This window comes from Dinoponera quadriceps, unplaced genomic scaffold (assembly GCF_001313825.1).
Source record: "Dinoponera quadriceps isolate SergipeBrazil2010 unplaced genomic scaffold, ASM131382v1 scaffold2094, whole genome shotgun sequence".
NCBI lineage: Eukaryota > Metazoa > Arthropoda > Insecta > Hymenoptera > Formicidae > Dinoponera > Dinoponera quadriceps.
The window spans coordinates 435,122-459,782 of record NW_014557105.1 but is presented as its reverse complement, the minus strand read 5'-3'; the positions used below and the strand labels follow the sequence as shown (position 1 = coordinate 459,782).

At 45.3% G+C, this 24,661-nt stretch overlaps 4 protein-coding genes across 8 annotated transcripts in view; 2 read left to right on the top strand and 2 right to left on the bottom strand.

Annotated features, from left to right (window-relative positions):
- The window catches only part of LOC106748678 (serine/threonine-protein kinase tousled-like 2), a 48,393-nt gene extending 46,570 nt beyond the window's left edge, over nt 1–1,823 (bottom strand). For 2 of the 4 annotated variants that reach the window (XR_001374779.1, XM_014627448.1), the window contains exon 1: nt 186–1,823. The gene's annotated coding sequence lies outside the window, so the exon portion shown is untranslated. The remainder of the gene's footprint in view (nt 1–185) is intronic. The other 2 variants (XM_014627451.1, XM_014627453.1) reach the window with 1 other exon arrangement.
- Nucleotides 1,824–2,614: 791 nt separating this feature from the next.
- LOC106748679 (late secretory pathway protein AVL9 homolog) lies at nt 2,615–9,303 on the bottom strand. Its single transcript, XM_014627459.1, has 10 exons — nt 9,011–9,303; nt 8,729–8,926; nt 8,417–8,645; nt 8,152–8,341; nt 7,434–7,953; nt 7,159–7,293; nt 6,683–7,071; nt 6,445–6,533; nt 5,987–6,189; nt 2,615–5,900 (listed from the first exon to the last, which is right to left on the bottom strand). The coding sequence occupies exons 1-10, from the start codon at nt 9,077–9,079 to the stop codon at nt 5,775–5,777; spliced, it is 2,148 nt and encodes a 715-aa protein (XP_014482945.1). The 5' UTR covers nt 9,080–9,303; the 3' UTR covers nt 2,615–5,774.
- Nucleotides 9,304–9,408: 105 nt separating this feature from the next.
- LOC106748680 lies at nt 9,409–11,974 on the top strand. The gene is made up of 6 exons (XM_014627460.1): nt 9,409–9,724; nt 9,799–10,273; nt 10,584–10,924; nt 10,998–11,242; nt 11,319–11,487; nt 11,646–11,974. The coding sequence occupies exons 1-6, from the start codon at nt 9,696–9,698 to the stop codon at nt 11,887–11,889; spliced, it is 1,503 nt and encodes a 500-aa protein (XP_014482946.1). The 5' UTR covers nt 9,409–9,695; the 3' UTR covers nt 11,890–11,974.
- Nucleotides 11,975–14,751: 2,777 nt separating this feature from the next.
- Nucleotides 14,752–24,661, top strand: part of LOC106748664 — a 36,689-nt gene continuing 26,779 nt past the window's right edge. For both annotated transcript variants that reach the window (XM_014627409.1, XM_014627408.1), the window contains exons 1-2: nt 14,752–14,858; nt 15,693–15,869. In XM_014627409.1, the coding sequence (XP_014482895.1) occupies nt 15,749–15,869 (121 nt within the window). In that variant the 5' untranslated portion in view covers nt 14,752–14,858; nt 15,693–15,748. The remainder of the gene's footprint in view (nt 14,859–15,692; nt 15,870–24,661) is intronic.

Here is a 24,661-nt window from a genome sequence, read left to right as displayed (position 1 = left end):
CACCCGCTCCCCTTCGCCCCCCCCGGCCTCCGCACCTCTTTGCCGACTGCCTCCTGGTCTCCTCGCGACGTCCAGCGAGAGAGACTTGGAGGTTACATACGGACGAGTAATCGATTCACCCGCTGACAACGCGAGATCGCGGTAAGGAGAAGAGAACGACGATGTCGTCTCGCGACGCGACTCACTTTTTACTCCCTTTTCCTCCGTTCTTCGCGCCGATGGTCCCTCTTCTTCTCTTTCTCGCTCGCTCGCTCGCGCGAACGACGCGATTACGAACGTACTCGCGCGCGCGACGATAGGGGGTCGCCTCTCTGTGTCCGTTTCTCTCCGCACCGCTTCCGTTTTCTTCCCCCGCACGCAATGTGTCTCTTTCTCCGTCTTCCGCTCTGGTTCGTTTCGCTGTACTTCTACCTCTCTCTCTTTCTTCACTCACCGTCTCTTGCTCTCTTTCTCTCTCTCTCGCTCGCTTGTTCGCGTACGCGCGGGCGGGCGGTGCGACACTTCCTAATACGCGACCGTCTCTGTCGTGCGAGTGAGCGAGCGACTGTCTTTCCCTCTCGCGCTCACAAACGAGGACTGGTCGAAGCGGCGACACGCGCTCGTGAAATTTCGTGGCTCTGCCGAGCCTCACGCACCGTTCACCGCATCTCTCGTCGCGTGGTATAGACGCGGATAATCTTCTTCCCTTGCGCGTTTTCTCGCTTCGTCTCTCGAGTATGTCTCCCTTCTCTCTCTCTCTCTCCCACCCTCTTACTCTCTCGCTCGCTCGTTCTCTCTCCGTCGTTGGGTCCCTTTTACGATATCTCGCTTTCTCCGTCTTTCTCCCTCACGACATAGCGCGCTTCGTTTATCGGAAGAAAGGAGGAAAAACTCATCTGGAAGATGGCCGCCGCCCGCCAGTCACCGATTTATCCCTCTCTCGCATGGCGCACTCTTTCCCGACAAGCCACCGCGAATCACCCGGGGATACCGCGGCTCACCGCGTCACGATACACACCAGGTCGTTAACTGCGACACCAAGACGCGCGACGGCGACTCGCGCGACGACACGACTCGGCGGACGACGACGAAGAGGACGACAAGCGAGGAAACACAACGAACGATGACACGGGCGAGAGATCCTAGGTGCCGGTACGGCGCGCGTCGTCCGCACTCACGCTCGCTGACCCGACAGTACGAGTACTAAAAGGCTCACCTCGTAGGAACCGTAACGCACTCTCCTCCCGATACACCGCATACGGACACACGTACGAACGCGCGCATGCACACACAACACACACACATACATACACGACACTCTACACGGGCGGGTACATACTACACAACGTACACACTATCGAAGAGCGACACAGAGGCACTCGCGCGGATACACACATGCGCGCGCGCACACGCGGCCTCGCACGTACGTGTATACACTGCACCGCGCAACGCGGAGCGGCGACGGTGGTTCCGCGGAGGAGCACACACTGGGACTTTTAAAAAAGGCGTCGCGTCCCTCGCGCTTTTATCGCTCTTCTTTACCTTTCCTCACCGTCTCTCCCTCTCTCTCAATCTCTCTATCTGTCTCACTCTCACTCACTCGCTGTCCGTGTCTCCGCTCTTTCTCGCTCACCAACTGTCTGTTCTGTCTCTCGATCCGCCCGGAGCGATCGGCATCGAATCACTGTCTCGCGCGTTCGACGCCTCGAGAAACCGCGACCTGCTCGGTTGTCTGTTGCACTCGCGAATTTTAACGGCAGCAGCAACAACGACGACGACGACGGCGGCGGCGGTGACGACAGTGACGTTGCCAATCACACAACACCATGGCGTTCGCACTACCTCCTCCGTCTCGCTCTCGCAAGCCGAGCGGCACCTTACGGCGCTTCGGCTACTATCGGTGAGCTACGATGTTTATTCGGCGGCGCATCGGCCGACCAGTCACGGCTCGTGGCGAGATCATCCCCGGTTCTCGCTTTCGTTTCCCTACTAGCTGCCGCACCGTTTCGTGTCCCGCGTATATCCCCTTCCCCCTCGCCGGGCAGCGCCGCAGCGGGGGCTTTAAGGGCTCATTCATAACGGCGAACCCGGCGCGTCACGATTGCGCGAGCGGCCCCGCACGATCCGTTTCGACGAGTACGAACCTTGGCGGAATGACTGATTTAACGGTTCAAGACCGTGTTTTACGCCTTAAGTCTTCAACTCGCAATTCTGCACTCTCTTTTATTGATGAAAGCGCTTTAATTGTGCCCCCGGTTAATCGGGTGATTTCTAAACCACTTTTATTAATCAGAGTTCAGAATACGGGTCTTCAAGTAACGCACAATGACTGTCTTGTGTTTTGAATCCTGGCTAAAAAGCCGTTCTGTTTGTGATTGATGACAAACTGCTGTATGATAAAAAAAAAGTAAACAAATGATAATTTGGATAGATTTAGGGCATAAAACATTGTCCTACGAATCGTCAAGTTTAATTTGAACATTTCGTAATTTGAGATCTGAGAGATCCTTCGGTTGAAAAAAAATATTCGGAGACTGACTTTGACTTTTTTTCGTAACTTATAAATTAGTAACGCATATGCAATCGCAATCAGAAGAACCACGTATGAATATTCATATATTGGATATATTATTTCCTCTTAATATATATATATATATATATGTATATATATATATTTTTTTTTTTTGACAAATGACGGCACTACAGTCACAGTACAATAAATCGTTTCTCGGTTTTGCGACACAACTCGCCCCTTCTCTCGTCCCTTTTTCTTTCTACTTACACGCTCCATATATAAGCTGTACAAAAACTCGTATTATAAATATAGAAAACATATTCAATTATCCAACAGGGAGTGGCCTTAAGATTCCAGATCCACTTTCTCTCTCGCTATAATATAACATCTAAAGCTGTGCAAAGATCGTTGAATCGTTTCGCTATTTTGTTTATTCTTCTGTCCTGACACATACCAACACCCGCTTCCGGTAATAGCCGACAAACGAGATAGAATTTGCGTTTCATCGCGTGGAGCCCGTTGCGAGAATTTAAACGAAATTATATTGCGTATATACAAAGGACTAAAAATAAGAATATATATATAACTATATCGGTAGCTTGGCGGCAGCCGACGAAAAAAATGTCTTTTACTCCTTTTAATAAATAAAAGATACATACACTTAACGTATGCAAGCAGTCTTGAATAAAAACGTCCACATACACATCATAAGTGTCTATTGTACATAATTTACTAGATAATTTTTATTTTTGCGATAACCGAGGCGAACAGAATTTGTAATTCAAGGGTAGAACCAAGTGCGTACTCTCTCGAAAAAGAAGAAGAAGGATTCAATTTTCACTGGTGAGCGATCGAGAGATTTACCAAAAATTAATCAAGTGAAACCTTTAATGCGCATCCCGTTGACTAGCAACTTGGTCGTTGTTCGGCTTAAATTTATCGCGCGTTTAATTGCAAATTGTCGCGTTTCCTTTCGCACAGATCGTCCCCGGGCCTCGTCACCTCCTCTACAAACGTATATTACACGTTCCACATTTGGCACACACCGCGCTTATACAAAAGATAAGAATGTACCCCGATGGTGGATGCATCGACTTGCAGGTTCTAACGAACTAAATATCACAAATACGGCGTACTTACGATAATGATAACAGCTTAAACCCTAGATTCGGTGACGCATGTGAACCGTTTATTCTGAAAACAATGTTATACGTCATATCGGAACTTTGAACACAGATTTAACTAAGTGAGATATGTCAGCGATACGCCTAATGTGCCTCAGGCATTCAATCGCTTCCTAAATAAACAGCTCACATAAATTTCTACGTACGTATTGCCTTTTATTAAATAACGATCGAATAACACACACACACACACGCGCACACACGCACGCGCGCACAATTCGCCCGATCGTATCTTCGTTTAACCGATACACAATTTACATCCAATACAAATTTCTCTAAAGTCGTTACTTTAAAGAGATTACAAATTTTTTATTCAAATTTCAAATTCGAAAGAAGGATCAGATTAAAAATTTCTGATTTAAACCTTCCGAGGATGCGCTCATGTTTTGTGCGCGAGAGACCTTATCTGGCGCCAAATGGTTTCGTTAAAAAAAGATTTACGTATGTTTAGTATATAATTTATATATCTCATATTTTCACACATACCCGGTATACAAAAATTCATGTACCCAGCACGAGAGAATGTATCGTGTGTAAAGAACAGAAATGAGTATTGAGTATATCTCTCTCTCTCTCTCTTATTGTAACCGTGAACAAATAACCGCATTACAAAAATCCCATACAAAAAATGCTCCTCGCGCGCGGGCGCTCTACCCTATAAATATTGCAGCGAAGAAAAACTTCTTACCTTAATCAAATACACGTACATTAGCACGACGTCTACGCTAGTAGCGTTATAAACGATCTACCACGTGCGCTAAGCTCAGAAACGTAATTCCGCTAACGACTAACGGCAGCCTCCTCCTCCTTCTCCTTACCACGAATGACCATCCGCACAATCTCCGTAGTGCTAAACGATTTCTTCCGATGCGAGTTACAGGGATACAAGTGTGAGTCAGACTCTAACGGCTATCTATCTCGGTTGAAGTCTATCGTTACTGATATATCGACAACTGTAAGGATCGTCACGTCACACACGGAACTAATCGCGCTCGTAATAATCTCGACAATAAATGGAGGTAGCGATATTGTCAATAACAGGATTAGTGTTGGTGAAATGAATTATGGAACAATGTACAATGCGCTTATGCTTCGTTCGGACACTGTCGGGTCGTTCCAGTGCCGAATTTCTCTCTTTCATATTTTCTCTACGTATATAATAGATCTACTGTATTCGCAATGATACAAAATACTGAGAGAAACCCTGTAAATATATATATATATTTATATATATAAATTTTTTATACCACTGATAACATATGTCTTAACATATGTCAAACGCGTCATTCTTCTTATATTCTTTCTATGCACTTAAAGGAGAATATATATTTTCTCTCTTTCTCTCTCTCTTACCCCTCCTCCCCCTCATCTCTGAGCAATAAATTAAATAAAATCTCGTTGAAATAATTCGCGGAGGTGAAGGAAATATGCTACAACAACAACAACAACAACAATAATAATAATAATAATAATAATAATCATAATCGTGTAAATGTGCGCATAAATATAAGAAGCCACGTTATTTCTTTTTTTCTTATGTACAAAAGATACATGTACTTCCCGAGCGGTAGAGCATCTTCGTTATTAATAGGAAATATTAAAAATAATTGAGAGATATTTATAAAGAGCAACGCCTTATTGTGGCAAAAGAGTGAGTCAAGCGGGGAGGGAACAATCGCCACCGCTGTTTGCGTCACGTGTGTCTTTCGTATAATGAAATTATATCACATATTTCTCTCACACACCATGGACACATAGAAATTATATATATATATATATACACACACACAGAGCTATCCGGCAAGAAATATCATAAGATTACACTTACACTTAAAAATCAGCGATACGTCAGCCTGTAATTTTCAGCGTTTGCTCAGCGGCTTGCGGATCCGACGAATCTTCTCGCGTGAAGCTGTACATCACATTAATGTGATTCCGTTGTACGTACGTGGTTTCTTTTCTCTCGGATCTTTCACGCCATGCTTCATCTCGCTAAAAATTAGGGTTCTCTAAAAAAAAATATTGGGCCGTTTAACGAACACGTTTCGTTATACGTGCGCGACAACTTCCTCCTCGCTTGCGGCTTTCGCGCGTCTTTACGCCGTATTATGCTCTCCACTGGTGACGGTGGTGGCGGTTGTGGTCATGGTGGTCGTAGTGGTCATGGTGGTGGTAGTAGTAGTAGTAGTAGTGATGGTGGTGGTGGTGGTGGCGTCTTGTATCTTTTGGTATTTGTAATTTTAGTTGCGATCGCGTTCACGTTTCGGTCGTATCATCGGCATGAATTTCTATATTAATCGAGACCTACGGTAATGTCCGCGTTATGAGCAGCGGAGACCGTAATCTCCTCGTCTTCGATGGACTCTCTGTCGGTGACGTTAGACGTGACGTTGGTGTGATGGATGTTCGTCGTTTGATTGTCGATTTTCGTCGTCTCGTCGACCGGTTGGACCGTCGTCAACGTGCTCCACCAGTTCGAGAACGCTCCCTTCGCCTGTGACAGCGCTCCTCCTGGTAAAAATGAAGATAAAACATGTGTGAGAGAAAAATGAAAAAAAAAAGGATAGAAAATATAAATAAAAAATATACACTCGTCTTTTTCTCTCTCTCTTCCTCTTTCTCTCTGAAATATATATATATATATATAAAATTAAAAAAAAAAAATATATATATATATTTTTTTTTCCTCAACGATCCATGTGATTTATTGCTCCCCATTGTTTGATTCAGACTTCGATCGACGGGTCATGTGCAAAAGCAGCTCACCTACGGCTTTCCCAGTGGTGGCCACCGCGCGTCCGGTCGACGCCATTGCCTGATTCAACTTTCTACCACTCTCCGTGTTCTGCATCGTGCTGAAAGATACATGAAACGAACGTTTCTTACTTTCACGTCATCGTACAGCTACCGCACGAAGCGAGACGTATAATCAATCCTGGTGTCTCGCGTGCGGTGAGCACGTACACTGTGTACATTGATGCCTTCGCAAGAAGGTCATACTTACTGGGACAGGCGCAGTTTCATGTCCTGCACCGACAATTGGCCGGCGAAGGGATGACCGGGCTCGATGTTGTGTACCTCCGACTTGCTGGCGCTGCACCACGCCTTGTAGTTGTTCGTCGCGCGCCACGCGGCCACGAAGGCCGCGTTGTAATGGTCCGACTGGCGGGTATCCTGCTGCATCGAGGTGCGCAGCATGCTCAACAGGTAGACGCGAAACTGCGTTCGGATCCACTCGTCGCCGCCTTCCCACCCGACCCCGTCCAGGAAGATATCCTTCCGGGGCTCGGCCACGTGCCTCACCACGTAATCGGCGAATCTCAGGTCCTCGGTGGTGAGATGCAGCTGCCGCCTCAGATCGGGATCGGTCGCCTCTATCCGCGTGTTCTCGACCTTTCGCAAACGACGTGAGAGATCGTGAGTGTATTCGACTTTACCGCTTCTCTTAAAATGCAAATCCGGCATCGTTCGTCCGCTCACCTCGACCAGCACGTCGATGAGCTGCTTCTTCTGCTTGAACAGCACATTCGTGGCGCCCACTATGTACCCTCGAACGTTCACGTCTCCCAAGAGGTCGAGATAGGGCAACGATAGATACGGCAGGCAGAGATATCCCTGCAACAAATATTTTTATCTCGCAGCATTGACTATACAATGTTGTACGACATAACGGAAAGATCCCACCGATCTCTGTAACAAAGAGATCCGATATGTTATTACGTATTTCCACGATATCACGGGAGCTTCCGCGTTACCTTCGTAAATAACTCCAAAGGTAGGCCGCAGAGCTCCGGATTGATGTGCGCGATTTGCGTGATGTTGTTCGTTAATCTCGCGTCCGAAAGCGCGTCGTTACTCGTGTCGCGCGGTAAGCTGTTATCCGTGTCGCCCGTGCCTAACGTGATGGCGTTCACGCTGTGCACCCTGTGCACGTTATCGTTCGGCTTCGGCGAGTACTTGGAGTTGCTGTCCTCCAAGTAACTCTCGGTGCACTCTTGCGCCGACTCGATCTCGATAACCTTCATGTTTAAGTTCTCGTTGTCGTTGTTGTTCTTCTGCAGAGTCACGTCCATGCACTTGCCCTCCATGGACTCGATCGTCTTGTTGTCGTTGATGCACAGGGAGTTCCGGTTGCTGTTGTCGTTGCACCGCTCGTGCTCCGTTTCCGATGTGTTGTTCTGAACGATGCGGGCGGACGACAGGTTGGAGTCGACGTTGTTCATCGAGATTTCTTCCTCGTCGAAGGTGGGAATCGGCGACATCGGCCTGGATGGTCTGGGGAGAGTACGATTTCTTCGTAAGATGGTTATTCACCGAGTAATGAGCGTTCCAGACTAGCCGTTATGTACTCGATTATTCTTAGACCGAAAGAATCCAATTAGTCAATTAGCTTACTGCTTACGTCTCACTGTATATTCTTACAGGTATTGCGGGATGAGGTTAAAAGAAAGAGCTTGAACAAAGTAACACCACCTGACACACGCAGCCTGTTGAAGACCGTGCTCTATCATGCCGGGATACAGCGACAGTAGAGTCAATATCGTGGCGCACAGCGGCTGCACCGGTGACTGATAGAAAACTATTCTCTTCTCGAGCAGGAGTAACTTGAACAGGAGCAGTACCTTGTGACGGAACTGCAGTATGAAGTCTCTCGCAGATAAGCCTGTAAATAATCAGCACGTCATATGAGCGACCTGGCTGGCCTGAGGATCTGCTCGCCAAACAATCGTTCCATTACCGACGAAGATCTGCGGTGGTATCTGGCTGTCGGTGCTCATACATGAATTCAGATGATGATAGGTGTCCTCCAGCAAGGACACCTTGCTGAAATCCCCCTCCTCGAAATAAGCGTGCGTTATCAGGGCCATTTTCACCTGTATGTGCCCGTACAGAGGCAGAGTACTCAGCACGCAGACCGACTTCTGAACGGTGCCTCTCGTTATGTCGGATGTGCGGTTCTTCAATTTCTGCAAGCAAGCACGGGTGACACGGCGTTCCACTTCGGCCGAGTATCACTGACAGACACCGAACTCGCGATACTTCCACATACCTCCACCGGTATCTGCCTGAAGCACGAGATGCCGTATATCGTGCGCTTAGGATCATTGAGACTGGGCAGGTGGAAATAGACCGTGTCTTCGTCGTAATTATGGGAGCCATCGGGGAGAGCGAGCGTGGGCAAATACTTCCATCCCAGGGGACACTCGTTAGGCGCGCCAGGTACCAAAGGTGGAAACGAGTATTCTACCTGCGCGGAGGGAAGTCGCGTGTGTCAACGTGAAAGCGACGAGAGACAGGTTAATCGACGGGTATACGACTGTACGGTTTTTACCTGGCAGCCTTTCTTGTGATGAAACCCGACGACGATGACGTGAAGAATCGGCCCGTTCGATTCCGCCATCGCTGCGCCGCCAGTCGAAGTCGAGGCGAAACGGTCCCGGATGCCGAATGCTTTATCTTCGCCGACGGCTCTCGTATGTCATTTCAAAACCACAAGGAATCCTTCTCTACGGCCAGATAAGCGATAAGCTGACAGCCACACGCGATTTGACATGCGCCATGACGCATATATATATGTACACACACGTACACACCACCGAACCCGTGGATTTCCGCAACGCCGGGCATTTCCGGTTCGGTGCGCGTCGCGTCTAGATATTCGCGCATCGTGACGCGCGGCGGTGCTGACATCTGTCAGCAGCCTTCGGCAGAGTGCGAAACGTCAAGTTCGTGCTTGCCGTTTGCATGCCGCCCCTCTGGCAGCGATAGCGGGGGAAAATCGATAGTGTCTCGCGCGGAGATACGCGTTAAGCGAAGGAATTATGAATGACAGGGGCGCACAGCGACGGTGTGCTCGCGTTGCCGAGAGGCCGGACAGTCCGGGACGCTATGAGTGTCAGGAGTCGGGAGAGCAGCAGTAAATCTTCGCGCTGCCCGCGGAAAGCTGCGGTCCCTGCGCAGGGGGATTGTCACTGATCGGATCTCGTTGATGGAAGGGACGCTCCAGAAAGCATGAGATGCGTAAGAACAGCCTCAAGAAAAACACGTGAGTTCATGTGACTTCGGAATGACGAACGCGAAAGGTACGGGGTGATAAATAAATCCCGATGAAACTCGCAGATTCAGTCCGCTGGCACAGAAGATAAAGGCCCCGCAGCATTTGCTGAGGCTCGGGGACGAAGAGGGCGAGCTTGACGATGAGAGCAGCGCCGGCCGCTTCCAGTTGCCCAGCTTGCCACGACGGAAGTCGTGGAAGGACGACAATAATGTTCTGTCCACTGGGAACAGCGCGGCAACCTCAGTCTCTTGGTCGCAGAAGGCGGAGAACGTTGCCACCCAGAGGCTGGAGCAGCAGTGGGCGACCGTGGAAAGGTCCTTTTATGAGGAGGACGATGAGCTGTCCCAAGGACCTGTTTCGGATGAGTGTATACAATGGAGAACACAGATACCATACTTCAGGTTAATGGGTAGGAACTTAGCTGGCGCCAACGACAAGGTACAGCAGCTTGATGTTCGCGCCAGCGCCAAAACCAGGAAGAAGTTGGACAATCTGCAAAATGATGAAGCACTCGTGGAGCATAGTCTGTCAGTTAAGGTAAAACAATATAGCTTTTCCCTAATAATATTTGTAATACATATTTTTAGAAGTACTATAATAACACTAAATTAATACTATATATTGGTATATACAAATACACAAATACACACATACACTATCAAAAAAAAAAGATATATATATATACATATGTATAGTGCTATATACTACACATAAGAGAAACATTATATAAATTAGACTTATATAGACATAAATATATTTATATTGTATGATATGATAATATGTAACATGTACGAACATTTTATATTTGCACTGCATTTTACGTTGCTTCTTTTAATATTATTTATAGGAGAAAGAAGATTCTACCCAATATAAGTTGAACAAGGCAAAATTTGAAGACGTCCTCGACTTACTGATGGAACATGTAATATCGGAGCTTTTTACTGACAAAGAGGACGACGACGCGGATTCTTTGCACGAAAGCTTGAGTGATACTTTGAAGATAACTCCTGCTCCCCTCCACGGTAACAGAAGAAGCTCGTCGAGAAGCACGAAGACAAATTGGGCGGAGGAAGCGGTTTCGCCTAATTACATCGAGAACAAGTCACTGAGCATAAGAAATCGATTGCTGGATACGGAAAGCTCTCTTCAGACAATAAAAAACGACACGAATTACGAAGCGGTTCGAAAGTAAGCGAAACGAAGGGGAGAGAAGGGGGAAGTGTCGAGTGTAGATTCTTTCTTGACGAAATTCGCTTTTTAGAAGACAGAGGAACTCGGTCTCTGCGAATAAGCCGAGGGACTTCGGGGGCGACGACGATGCGTTACAGTCCAAGGAGAGGCTGTGCACGCCGCATATAAGCAGGAACAAGCTCGGCACCGTCTTCAACGAGAGGATCGTCGTGAGCCCTGTGCCTTTCGCGGTGTCCACGCGAGAAAGCTTCTCCACGTTGAAAAACACTCCGATCCGATTCATAGGCGAGAACTTGGAGATCTCTTCCTTCCGAGGTAAACGCCACTTCATTCGGTGACAATCGACTCGAGTTTCACGATATCGACGTAACGACGTTCGCCGATGCTCCAGGATCCGCTCGGAACATGCTGGGTCTCCGAGGTTCCGCGAGAAGGTCGTTTCCCACGAGGCATCCGGATATTCACTCCGCCTGGCAAGCTCCCGTTTGCCCCGCTGTCTGGCCGAAAAACGTCCGGCTCGCACCCATCGACACTTCGAGACTTCCCAGTAGCAAGAACAGGTGTGTGCATGTCGCGACTTGTCGGGAAGTTGGGACGTTCCCTCGACTTTCAGCCTTGGGACTGATTATTCACAGCCAGATTTTATATTCGAGATCTGACTGTATTATCGGCCACAAGCTGGGAGCTCGAGGGCGAACGGTAATTGGGCGTGTTCCAGGTCACAGGCACCGTCGCCCACTGTCCTGCATTGCAGCAGGAAGCCGTTGAGTCCGATCTCCCGTCCCACGATCCCCAAGTCGGCCCACGCGGCTCGCGAGCTCGACAATCTACTGGAGATTCAAGGGAGGCACGTCGTTCCCGCGCAGTCGTCGAAAATCGGCCTGCTCTCGGCCGGCTGGGACTACAGTCCCCGGGTGGCCAAGGGCAAGAAGAAGAAAGCTCGAGCGAGGGAGGGGCCGTGAACGAAAGACCGCAGGAGGGACGAACTCGCGCTTTACCATACAAATCATCGCTTGCGAAAACAAAAAGAAAAAAAAAATATATATATATATATAATTATATTTTTTAGAAATCGTTATGTGTCCTGTGCGCAGTTGCGAGAAAACCGGAGAGTACAAAATGCTGCTTCAACTGCGTTCGGTTTTCGAGGCGGGATTACGCTTGGAGCACAGCGAAACGCTTTAAGAAAGATACATGTATATTTTTATCGTGTCGGTATAATCTAACGGGAGCGAATCGCCGTGATCACGCGATTTCTATTTTCAGGTAACATTGCCGGATAGATGATATATGTATACACGTATCGTGACTATCTCTACCTCATTACACGTGTCCGCGTTGTTCCGAGTGTTCTTCACACGCTTCTCGCGAATGGATATATATATATATATTTTTGTATATCGCACAATTATGTGTTACTGTAAATATATTAGACTGTTGCAAGTGAAATGACCGTTTTTGATTGCTCACATTTGAAAAATGTTTATATTATAAATTCAATACGTGTTTTCTTGTTCAAAATAGTCTCCACCTACTTCAGTGCGCTTCTTCCAACGCGATACAAGCCCTTCAACGTCGTTTTGATAAAATCTGGAGACTGAAAGGCATTGAATCCTCCAAAATCATTTCAAATTCTGTTATATATCATAGCAAAATTTGTATCTGTAGTCTTGCGGCATTTCCTGTCGTATCTGTGTTTCGCAATATCTTAACTCGAAGAAATCAGATTTGCTTATTAAACTATTTTTGGAATCTTCCTCGCAAATGTATCTAGTCTTGATATTAAAGTCATTAAATTTTGCCGGATTTTGTAATTAAGATTCTAAAAGTTTATGATAAATGAAAATGCGAACTCGTGCACTCCAAGTGCCGCGAGTGTACGACGTGGAGTGCAGTACGAATCCGTATTTTTATTTTTTATAAATTTTTAGGAATTTAATTGCAAAATCTCTGACTCTGTACAGGACTAAGTACGTTTGTAAGAAATACTCCACAAATAGTTTGATGAGTAAATATGATTTCTCCGAGTTAAAATATGAGAAAACGCAAATACAACGGAAAGTATAGCCTAGTGGCACTTCGAATTTTGGCTCTTGCCGGGCTTTAATCGTCTATTAAATTTTATACCATGATGGTGTAGAAACGGATATCTGAGTCTCACCACTGCCACTAAAGTGCCACTTCGGCGATAAAAGAGAACTATCGCGATAATTTGACCCGTTTTAATTTTTAGACCCGTTATTTTTGTTAGTTCCGAAGCCTCCGCAACGCGTCGCTTCGTACCGAAGAATCGAGGTTGTGACACAACTCGACAGTGGTCCGCCATCTTCTTTGTTTTTCAAGTAGTATGACTTTAATCGCTGATCTAATATTTTGGCGGTTCTTCGTTTACCCAGCAATTCTGTTAAAAAACTGAATATCAATCTTTGCTCCCCACAATTGGCATCTGCAACTGGAATTAGCTATGTCGTCATTCGAAAGTTGGTATATGGATGTTTGTTGCCCCGGCCATTTAACGGAACCGAACGGAATGATCAGAGGTTCTTCTGTTATACGAAAAATAGGGGAAGTTCAACAAGTTGTAATTTTGGTAAAAATGATGATAAGAAGAATCGAAAAGTATTTTAAAGAGAGAGAGAGATAATCTTTTTTTTATTTTATATATTAATTTAATATATTTCTTTCAATTCTTTAGTTGAATACAGGCTATGCTGCATCCCAGCGAGAAACGAACGTCCATCGATTCGACGTCAAATTGACGTAATACAATGTCGAAACAATTATTATTGAAATTACATCGAACCGACATCGATTTTACGTCAATTCGACGAGTTATTTCTCGCTGGGATTCGATATCCAAAAACCGATAATCTGGAAAGAACAATTCAAAAAGAACGTTTGTTCTGGAAGCAGTGGTCACATTCAACATGTATTTTGTAACTATTGGAAGTTTTCTGAACTATGATTATATTGTTATTTTAGATCTGGAGGATTAATCCAATTTCAGCACAGGAAACTTCCAACAGTTATAAAAAGGAACATTTTTCTGAACGCGGTCAATACCGCATCTCGTTGAGAGTTTATTTAATTAATGTCGCTGATGCACGACACGTGTCAATTGTCGACATTCATTTGCGCGGTCGATACGAGAGGTTTTTTACATGGTTATTCGAAAGAAATCGGCCAGTAAAACATTCAGTTTATTTCTACGTGTTTTTTTTTTATTACGAACACTTTTATGAAAATCATAACAATACAAAAGTAGATTATTTGAAAGAGATAAAAATAAATTTATACAAGATAATTTGTTTGATTGTGCTATTTTTCACAATGTATAGTCGCGTATAAAGTTAACCTCAATCTGTCCGCAAGATGTCTTCATTAAAGAATAAGTCTGAAAGCCATCACAAATTGAACATATAACGTTTCAAATATCGTTTTTTTCTGATATTTACACGAGATTTGTTTTCTTCGGAATTTCAAGACGTTTCTCATGATATTCTCTGCCTGGGGCTGTCCTTTTTGGCGTGTATTGCAGGGAACGACGAGTTAAAAATAAATCCCATAAAAACAGGATAAATGTTAAAGGGAGACTTTTTTATTGCCACGTGTGAAGTATTTTTATGCACTCACACGAGAGAGAGAGAAAGAGAGAGAGAAACATAGATGCAAGGACGAACGCGTAACATTCTGGGTTTAATTAATATCCCGTGTATTTTTGCGAAGCGAGATTATGACATTCCCTGGACATCGTTATTGCCTACGCACGAGGTGAAACACGTGGGGGGTAGCAGAAATTCGAACGTGGGGTAGCGTTTGCGCAAGTTCCGTCTGTCTTTGGCGCTGCGACACTTCGCGCGGCGCGCTTAGTTTCGCGCGAGCTCGCGGTGGTGGAGGGTTACGCTTCTCAACGGCCGAAGTGAACATTGCGGTGAGCTGAATTCGAAATACCGAAGTATAATACAGATAGAGACTGGGACGCGACAGGGAATTTCAGAGAGGGAAAGAGAGAGAGAGAGAGAGAGAGAGATAAAATCCAATCCGGTTGGAACGACTGTTTCCGAATTGTTGCCAGATAAATCAACGGATTGAGGAAGCTCGCTTGTGAAAAGTATCCCGTTCTGCTGATCAAAGTTCCCGCAACGCGATTATTCCCTCGTGACGAACGAAACGTATATGTTGCAACGCAAGTTTTTAAGATAACTTTTTAAGATAATTACGTAGCAAAACATATGCTGTATTGACTGTGCATAGATTATATAAGACTGTACACACACATACACACACGCACACGTTACATAGATTATACATTATATAATTGTTATATGGATTATATAGTTGTCTATAATAGCGACTATATAACAAGAACAATGCGGAGAGGCGCTTTGTTAATTTTTATCCGGGCAAACGGATTCCGCCGGACGCGTAATTAAATTGTCTCGGGAAATGCGAGTTTCATTTAATGAAAATATTCAAAACACAATACGGGGGGAATATAAAAATCATACTGACAGATTCATAAATTCAAGGCTATGCTGAAATATAACAGTCACTGAGTTTCATCCGCGCGTCAGAAGTATAAATCTCATTTCCATAAGGGAGAGAGAGGAGTGACTTCTAGAGATTTAACATACCTCGCCAGCCCGGGCGGGAATTAATAAGCTTCCTCCGAAAAGTTTCCTAAAAATATCCTCCCGCGGTCGATTCAGAATTAAAGCACGAGTTGTCCGATCTGACTAATCACAAGCGATATATATCTTTGCAGAATCCGCGTCGAAGGCGGAGAGTGCAACACGCGGATTCTACATCGACCATCGGCTCATGATCACTCAGGCGAAGAACTTGACGAAGGACCTCACCGGCATGTCCACCTACGAGAGGTCGAGCGAGGCGCAACACTTGACGACGATGACGAGGATCGTGGGGGTGTGCACCGCTATTGGTGAGTCGACGATTGATCTCGTTGAACAACCGTATCGGCTTATCCTCATACGAAGCCTCAAACGGAAGGAGATCTGTAGATAAAGATAGAAAGCGGGAGGGGGGGATGATAGAGAGAGAGAGAGAGAGTAGAGAATGAAAAAGAGAAAGGAAGAGATGTTACCGTGGTTCGAATAGAAATTCCATCTCGAATAGCCTCGCGGCAAGATAAAAACGATCGTCCCCCCGGTTGGCTCTTGAGTGCGTCCGGGAGGGGGAGAAAGACGGGGGTAGCCGGTGAGAGGACGACGCTGTACGCTTTTCATTACCGCGTGAAAGAGCTTACACCTGTCTGCGGGGCTCTTTGCATTCGCTTAATATTAATGGATCGTTATAACGGCGGAAGACAAGTAGCCATTCGGACTTTCGTCTCTTCTTCTCGCGGTTCCGCGCGCTCCCTCGCTCGAGGGTGTCGCTTAAATGGGGTGTCATTCACTATCGGCGCGTCGTCGCTCGCCGCGGAGTGTCCGAGCGAAAACGATCGTGGAGCTCTCTCTTCTTCGCGGATGAAGTTCACGGTTCTCGTCAGCGATGGATGCGTTTTCTTTATTTTTCTTTTTTCTCCTATTCTTGCCTCTTTCCACCGGCACCTGTAGCATTAAGATAAGGAGGTAAGGGAAACTGGGTCGGATTGGCCGGGTCGTACGTTTCGTTTGTGCATTCATTTATGGCGAGAGAAACAGCGGGAAAGTAGTCGCGAAATGTTCCTCTCAGAACATACGTGTACTTTTCCCGTGTTCTGAGAGGAGCGTCTGAAGAGAGGAAGGATAGCTGTTATATGATAAGACCATTTTTCACAATAAGAAAGGTATCAGCAGTTTTAAAAGGTGCATTTCATGTTAGAGAAAGTAGTCATGTTTCGAAGGGAACGTTTTAAGTTGGAAAAAATATCTAACGATATATAACGAGAGCTCTAACGAGAGAGAACGTTTTGCAATAGGATGCGTATCGATGTTCCAAAGGAAACATTTTACGATAGAAAAGCATAAATATTCCAAGAGGTACATTTTGATATATAGAAAAAAGTGCTACTCGATTCAAGTAAAATATTTTCCAATTTAAAATTGTCTGAGTAACATATTTACTTGATCCAAGCAAAATTTGCTTATTCCGAGTAAAAATTTGCTAAAGAGTATTGGAATAATTATTTACTTAAATCTAACACTTTTTTCCTACGTATCAAAATATTCCGTTTAGAACACTGATACTTATCCTAACTTAAAATATTCCTTTCGATACATGAATACTTTCCTTGTCGTGGGAAATGTTCTGTTAAAGAACACTGGTATTTTTCTCATTTTCGTGAAGATGGCCCTTTTAGATTTCAAAGTTACTTCTCCCACCTTAAGACGTAGAAAAAGTATCTGTCGTGCCTAACATTTTCTTCCTATACCGAAAAATGATCAATATTCAAAATGGATATAAAATTCACGATATAAAATAGACATCAATATTTCGACAGAGACATTTTGCGATAGAAAAAGCATCAATATTCGATCATTTTGCGATGAAAACATGACGAATGTTCTGAAAGGCTGCATTTTACGATAGGAAAGGTATCTTTATCCCAAAAGAGACACATTTCACGGCGGAAAGGGTATCTGTATTCTGAAAAAAAAAAAGAAATCAGTGTCCCGGAAAGGAAAATTTCGCGATATGAAAGGTATCTGTATTCTAAGAGGAGGCCGTTTCACGATGGGAAAAGTATCGGTATCCCAAAAGGAGCGTTTCGCGAAAAACGGGAAACTGCGTCAACGCGCTCAGCTCGGGGAGGGACCTTTCGCGATTCCTTCTCCGCGACATTCTCTCGCAAAACACGCGAACGAGACGCACCGTCAACACGACCTTTCAGCCCACTTGACCCGCAGTATCGCGTGTACTAATGGAGCGTCGCGCGAAATCGCGAGCCTCCGGCGTCGCGTCCGGCTGCGTCCGATGACGCGTGTTTACCTCGCTTCGGACAGTCCCCCCTCCCCCTCCCGGCCCTCGCGTTGGTGATCGTGCGCCACAAACAATAACGAAAACTACTCCCGGCGGATCCGGCGTCCTCCGTTCCCACCGATGGCCTCCATTATCCCCGGATGAACGACGGAAGCTTTTTGCGGGGTGACGTGCCGTCGCGACGCAATCGGGCGACGGACGACGTCGATGGTGGCGGCGACGCGCGCGCGATGCTGTCGCGACGCTGACTCACCGTCGTGCTCCGGAGGTCCGCAGCGGGACTAATTGCCCGCGACAATTCCGCTTTGGTGGGTCTTAATTGATAACACTCGAAAGCTACATGCCCGGGGCTCCAATCAGTGCGATCGATTAGGGCGAATAAATGGCGAATCACGTCCGTGCCGCGGGCGACGTGTATCGTGATCGTCCGTTTGACGCGTAATCGCGCCCGGTCGTGCCAAACGGCGAAAGATAGCGGACCGAAATTTGGAGCCGGGGGATGTAGAATTGTACAGCGGCGGGTAGTTGCATCGTACGTGTGCTTTATTTCCTCAATTTATTTTGATCGAGCTCGGCGAGACTCCTCCGTAAATTCTATACCGGGTGGGGAGGGAAGAGAGGCGAGAATCGGGTTGAGAGAGGCGAGTGTCTGGGTTGCGCAGAATTCGAGTGTACAGTAGTTGCTTAATGGCGGGGTTGCATCGTTCGTGTCGCTCATATTCTCAATTTATTTTTCGAGCTCGACGGATTCTTGGTCTACGTTTGAGGGAAAAAATCGGGTAAAAGACTAACCTGACAAGCAAGGAATCGTTAACACGATATTATTACAGTGATATTTAATAAACGTTTTCAAATATGTAGTTTTTAATGTAGTATACAACGTCTTTGCTAAGGATATTTGACGCAAACATTAAAGTGAATATTTCTACCCGTGATGTTTATATTTAGGAATATTGTATCATTGAATAACAGCATTTATAAAATATTACGTCAGGAGTAATTATTATGTTAAAAACGTTTGCAAAATATGCTATCAAAATATTTACGAAGTCCAATCGTAAAATCAATGTTTCCAGAGATTGATTTAACGTTTCTTGCTTACCGGGAAGTTTCGCGTAAATTTTGTTGCGCAAAATTGGAGTGTGTTGGTCGGTCACAAATAGGCTGCAACACTTTTTTACGACGAGTTTCGCAACGCATCTCGTGCCCAATAGAAAAATGTCTCTCTTGAAAACCACTGAAAAGCAAATTCTCCTATTGGACGCATTTCTATTGGACAGGATACGTTTCGAAACTTATTAAAGAAAAAAAAAATGCAACCTTTTCGTGACTGATCATACAGTTGCATAAATATGGCGGAATTGCATCATTCGTATCCTTTATTTTCTCGATTTATTTCTGTCGAGCTCGACGAGCTCTTCGCAGGTTCCACACCCGGGAAGGGAAAAAATTCGGTATAAAGTACTATTACCAAGTCTCGTGCACGGAGTAACGTGCACTTTGTTGCGCAAAATTGAGGTGTACAGTTGCATAATAGCGTCGTGCGCGTCTTATTTTCTCAATTTCTTTTCGCCGAACTCGACGGACCTCCCTTCGCGGTTTTACGCCGTAGGGAAAAACCGGGCAGAAAGAACCAAGTCTCTCCTCAAAGATTTCGTAAACGCTATTACGCTCGGCGTTTCGCCGAGTCGAATTGAAGAAAAATCGAATCATCAGATCTCTCGCTGCAATAATGCCAAGCACCGTATCACCATGCCATTGCGGACGCAAATAACGATTTCTTTTCTCTCAGTCTCTACCGCGTTTAAATTACGTATCGAGGATAATTAGCGCAACTTTGACACAACAGGAAAATTTCACTGCTGGAATGAGGATGTTATAATGAGGCCGCAAATATCTCCTCACGGCCGGTTCTCGCTTAATCAACTCACTGAATTCGTTCAACTGCCGACACGAGTTGTTTCGGTGATCCTTTTCTCTATTTTTTTTATTTAACAACGCTCCTGAGTCGCGATTTTCCTCCTACGGTTCCCGCAGTTCACCCCCGGCGATCACCGTGGTTACGTAAAGAGTCACGTTGCCTCGCTCGTGTCGCGCTGCGTTGAACCCAGCTCAGCGATTTTCACCCGGCTGGTGGAGCGAGTGACCGGGGCGAAAAGCCCCGTTCCCGAGGCTTTTAATTGCTACGTGCGCCTCGCCAGTACGAAAGGAAATATTTTACGGGGCCGGCTCGCTCGCGGACAAAGCTCCGGGAGATTTTCGCGAAATCGCGCATGCGCACGGACACGCTCGCTCACGGATTAATGCGGCGGGATATTTTGCCGGTAAATTGGCTCGGAACGTTCGTTCTGGTACTACGCGTTTTCCCCGCGTAATAATGACGCGCGCGCGCGCGCGCTGCTTGTTTCGCGAATGTTTTATTGGCTGCCGGTTTAAATTTGTTGACATCCCCCCAGTGAGTGGGGGGATGCATAGCGCGCGGTGTGCGTCGCGACTAAAGCCGATACGCCACGAAGATATTTTTTTGTGCGTTATTCTGTTTGTTTTTTTTTTTTTAACATGCAAAGGGAATCCGAGCGCACATCGAAATTTGCACGGTTACAAACGACGCCCGCGTCCATCCGCGACATCGTCGGCCACGGGGACGGGTCATGCTTCTCTTTCTCTCTCTCTCTCTTCCCTTCCCCCCGGCCCCGAAAATGGAATTATTGGCGAGATAAATAAAGCAACGCGAAAAGCGGACAATGCAGCCGCAGCGTGGCGAGACCGCAAGCGGCACGAAACTGCTGACGGCTTCGAACAAGCGGCGTTATTTAATGTCGCTGACGCTCCTACACGTTTACACCGCATTCCGTTTTTCCCCCGCTTAATCCGAAAGCGACGAGACGCCGAGGAAAAGTCCCACCCGTTCGTCCACTCGTCCATTCACCCATCCGTCCGTCTTGTCTGTCCGTCTCGACGCTTCGCGCGAGTATTCTTAGATCTCGCTATTATTGGGGCATTTTTAGCGCGCTGAATTTTCAATTCCTTTTTCGACCGTAATTCTTTTGCGTTTGTCAATACCATAGCGTCATCAGTGGAGATTTGATCAATTTAGCAATGAAGCTTCTGCTTTGCATTCAAAGTGAGAAGTATAAGAGTCTATTTGGAAGTTTTTCGAAAAAAGACGCCCCGAGAGGATGAAAATTCAAACGCAAGTAGAATGTGACGGTTTTAAGCCGACGTGGTTGATTAAACAAAATCAAATTAAGTTGAACTATTGGCAGGTAGACAGGAGAAAACAGGAGAAAAATTTCCATTCACATTAACTCGGCGATTTAACAAGTTACGGGATTTTCGTCGTTATCCGTTTTTGCGATTTATTTTCGCGACTCTCCACGATCTTTTCCATCCTCGGATCTTATTATTATCGGACTGTGTGTCGCGAGTCGAAAATTCGCTCCCGCTTTCAACTCAATCGGTCTGCAGATTTTGCAGAATTACGGCTTAATCAATGTGGACATCAAAGTTTTCCAGCTTTGCATTTGAAACGAGCGCATCGAGAGGAATAAAATCTAAAGAATAAAAAGGTATTCCTACATTCGGATACACTAACAACATATTTATTCAAATCTGAAATCTTTTATTTAAATACTTAAATAAGAATTTTATTTCAATTTTAATCATATCATTTTATCAGGCTTATTTACTTCTCATTAAAATCATGTTACAGATTTTATTTCACCAAATTTCATTGAACAGAAAATATATTTATAAATTCAAATAGAAAATTATTTGAAAGAAATGATCAATGGCTTTCGCGAAAAAACGCGGTTAAAAAAAAAAGGACATATTTCTTTGCTTGAAAACCAGATTTTCTCATTGTAAACATGTGTATATTAATGTGAGTAAATAGTACCCACCGAATAAATACTTGTTCGTTAGGTATTTTCATTTGTTAGATATTTTTCCTCTCAGCGTGGCGATTTTCGACGGACGCGACGGACGTCGCGTTAAGGTTAATTAATTTTCACTATCCGTCTAGTCGGCGGCAGACAAGCATCCGTCAATCCAGCGTTAAAACACTCTTCACTGGTTTTGTATCGGTCTGACGGTGACGGATACTGTGGATATATCGCTACAGAGAGAGATTGAAGAATGCGTTGACGGAGAGATTGAAGAAATCCGGTCTGGCCGGTCGTTTCGATGGATAACGAGAAACGACTTCTTCATCGTTCCGCGGCGGAGTCGGCTGCAGTTGGACGCGATATCCGTGCGAGGGGATAAATCCGCCGCAAGTTTATCCCGGACCATTCATAATTGAGAGGAAGCGTGCCCGGAATCAGGGCGAATTTCGCGGATCGAATCTTCTCCTCTTCACGAGCCGTGTCCTTCGGCGCGACCGCGTCGAGGTTCGCCCGGCGAAATTCACGGAATTTTCCCCGTGGCGCGGAGCGGTCGAGCGGCTGTCGCGAGGGTATAAATATCGCGCTATTTACGTGCGCGGTTAGATATCGGCATTTCGTTATCTTGGCCGGGCGGCGAAGCGGAAAAGCCCGCAGGCCGGCTTTCCCGTCGCTTTTCCGAGGGCGCTGGCTCGCGGCTGCTGTCCGCGCGCGCTTCCCGCTGGAAAACAACCCCCGGGCCATCATTCCGATCCTCTCGCATCCCGTAGTCTCTCTCTCTCTCTCTTTTTCTCTCAGACCCTGCCGCTATCGATAAAACGCTGTTGATTTACCGTCGCAGCTGCTGCGATCGCGACGAAATTGCGGCCCCGCACCGCGTTTCAACCCTCTGCACTCGCCGGCGTTAATTGATAATTGGCCCGTCAAATCATTTTCTTAGGTACCCTTTTAAATTCTACATGCATTGATGGAAATAGTAACTATGTATCTGTAAAATTAGAAAACGATCGGAAGCTGAAATATCTGCAATTAAAGATGACACTTTTTCATACGTATTCCTTGAAATTAGCGTCCTATTTTTAATGTTTTATTTTTAATTTCTTTTATATCATATTTAGGATTTTAATGAAAGTCTATTGGGATATTAAGAACTAATATAAAGACACTTTAGAAACATTTCTAACATATTTACTTGATTGATACACATATCTTTACAGTGGGAAAATTTTTTCAATTGAGAAAAAAAAATATATCTTTCTTTTTTGGAATTGCAGTTTTTCATGAAAGCCGTGGATTATTTCTTTTAAATAACTTTCTATTTAAATTTATAGATAAATTTTCCGTTTAATGAAATTAAATATAATAGAAATGAATTTAATATAATAAAAGCAGTAAAATGATATTAAAGAAAAATAAATAAATTTAATAAAATAATATGAATAAAATTGGACTGAAATTTCTATTTAAATATTTAAATAAAAGAATTCAGATTTGAATATATATATTATTAGTATATACCATTGCGAAAATACCTTTACATTCTTTAGGTTTTATTTTTCTCAATGCGTGTTTGTAACATTATATATGTATATTTGTCTCAATTTCGCTCTAAATTAACATTCATTACTTCGACAGTTAAATAAGTTGTAGGGAAATACTTTTTTCGATAAATTATAAGCTTATATAGATCCGTTTAATATCGTCACTGAAAATCCAACGCTGCACGGACCGAGAGATCTTAAGAGAGCGCTAATCGAGTGTTTGAAAAGTTTAATTTCAGAAAATCATGCGACTAAGAGATACGTGTCAAATTTACGCGACAAAATCTTACGAAACCTGAAAGCGCTATATCTATCTCTCTTTGATATTTCCCCGCGAACAGAGAACAGGTCGAGCAATTTATTGCGCGAGCTGGTTGAGACACCGGATTCGAATTATAGCGAGTGCAAAGGGCCGAGAGAGAGTGGAAAACGGGTCGACGAATTGAGGAAATTAGCTCGGCGACGGCGCTCAGATGGCTCGTTCAGTTCGCGATCGACGCGAACGTATCGGGCAGGAAGCTCGATAGCGAACTGTATCGTCACCTTTAACTGGATTCGCGCTATCTTTCGAGGAGCAGCTGCGGAAAAGCGACGTCTATGTGACGCGTATTCGACGTCGAGGTCGCGACAATCGTCTCCCGGAATGATATTTATCGGTAACACAACGGTAGGGTGAGAGAGAGAGAGAGAGAGAGAGAGCGGGGAGAACAAGAAATAGAGAATCGCGACTTCCGTCGCGCGGTCGGGTTGAGAAGGTAGGGGGTGAAGGTGCATTCTGTCAGTCGTTGTGCGATCTACTTGACTACCCGAGGGGCCGGAACTTTCGATTGCCGTAACTCGGTAACGAGGATAAACTGGGGGATATTTTGTTACGAAGCCGGGAGCGCCGCGCGTGCTTGTCGCATAGTCGAATATCGTCTGGAGTTTCTCAAAGAGATGAGTGGGAAGATAGGTGGATAGATCGGTAGATAAATAGATACCCGTACATAGGTAAATAGATAGGATGGGTAAATAGATACAGGCAGATAGATACATACGCTGAGCGGGAAAGAAATCCCTGTTAATCCTACGGTAAATTATAGTAGTTCTCGGCTCTAACGCAGATAAATGAGTAGGTAGCCAAATAGATGGACAGATAAATATAGGCAGATGGATGAGCAAGTAGATAAGGATATATGCTGAGTACCCTCCGTATTCCAGCGGAGAGACTCACGAATTATTCGGGAGTCGAAAAATTCACTCGTGCAATTTTCGAACGGATCGATCCTGAGATCCGGGCGACACTCACATCGCCGATGTAGAATTGCGGGATTAACGGAGCGAGCTGAGGAGGCAGCCAGAACGACACGGAGATATCCGTTAATTGGGCGCGACGGAGTCGCGCATTT

Bases quoted from the DNA above. Each gene is read 5' to 3' on its own strand.
- LOC106748680 (XM_014627460.1), top strand. From the start codon at position 9,696: ATGCGTAAGAACAGCCTCAAGAAAAACAC. The intron at 11,243-11,318 runs GTAAACGCCACT...CCGATGCTCCAG, and splicing joins GGAGATCTCTTCCTTCCGAG to GATCCGCTCGGAACATGCTG. The intron at 11,488-11,645 runs GTGTGTGCATGT...GGCGTGTTCCAG, and splicing joins CTTCCCAGTAGCAAGAACAG to GTCACAGGCACCGTCGCCCA.
- LOC106748679 (XM_014627459.1), bottom strand. From the start codon at position 9,079: ATGGCGGAATCGAACGGGCCGATTCTTCACGTCATCGTCGTCGGGTTT. The intron at 7,954-8,151 runs GTGGTGTTACTT...TACTCTCCCCAG, and splicing joins CAACAGGCTGCGTGTGTCAG to ACCATCCAGGCCGATGTCGC. The intron at 5,901-5,986 runs GTAGGTCTCGAT...AAATACCAAAAG, and splicing joins CTCATAACGCGGACATTACC to ATACAAGACGCCACCACCAC.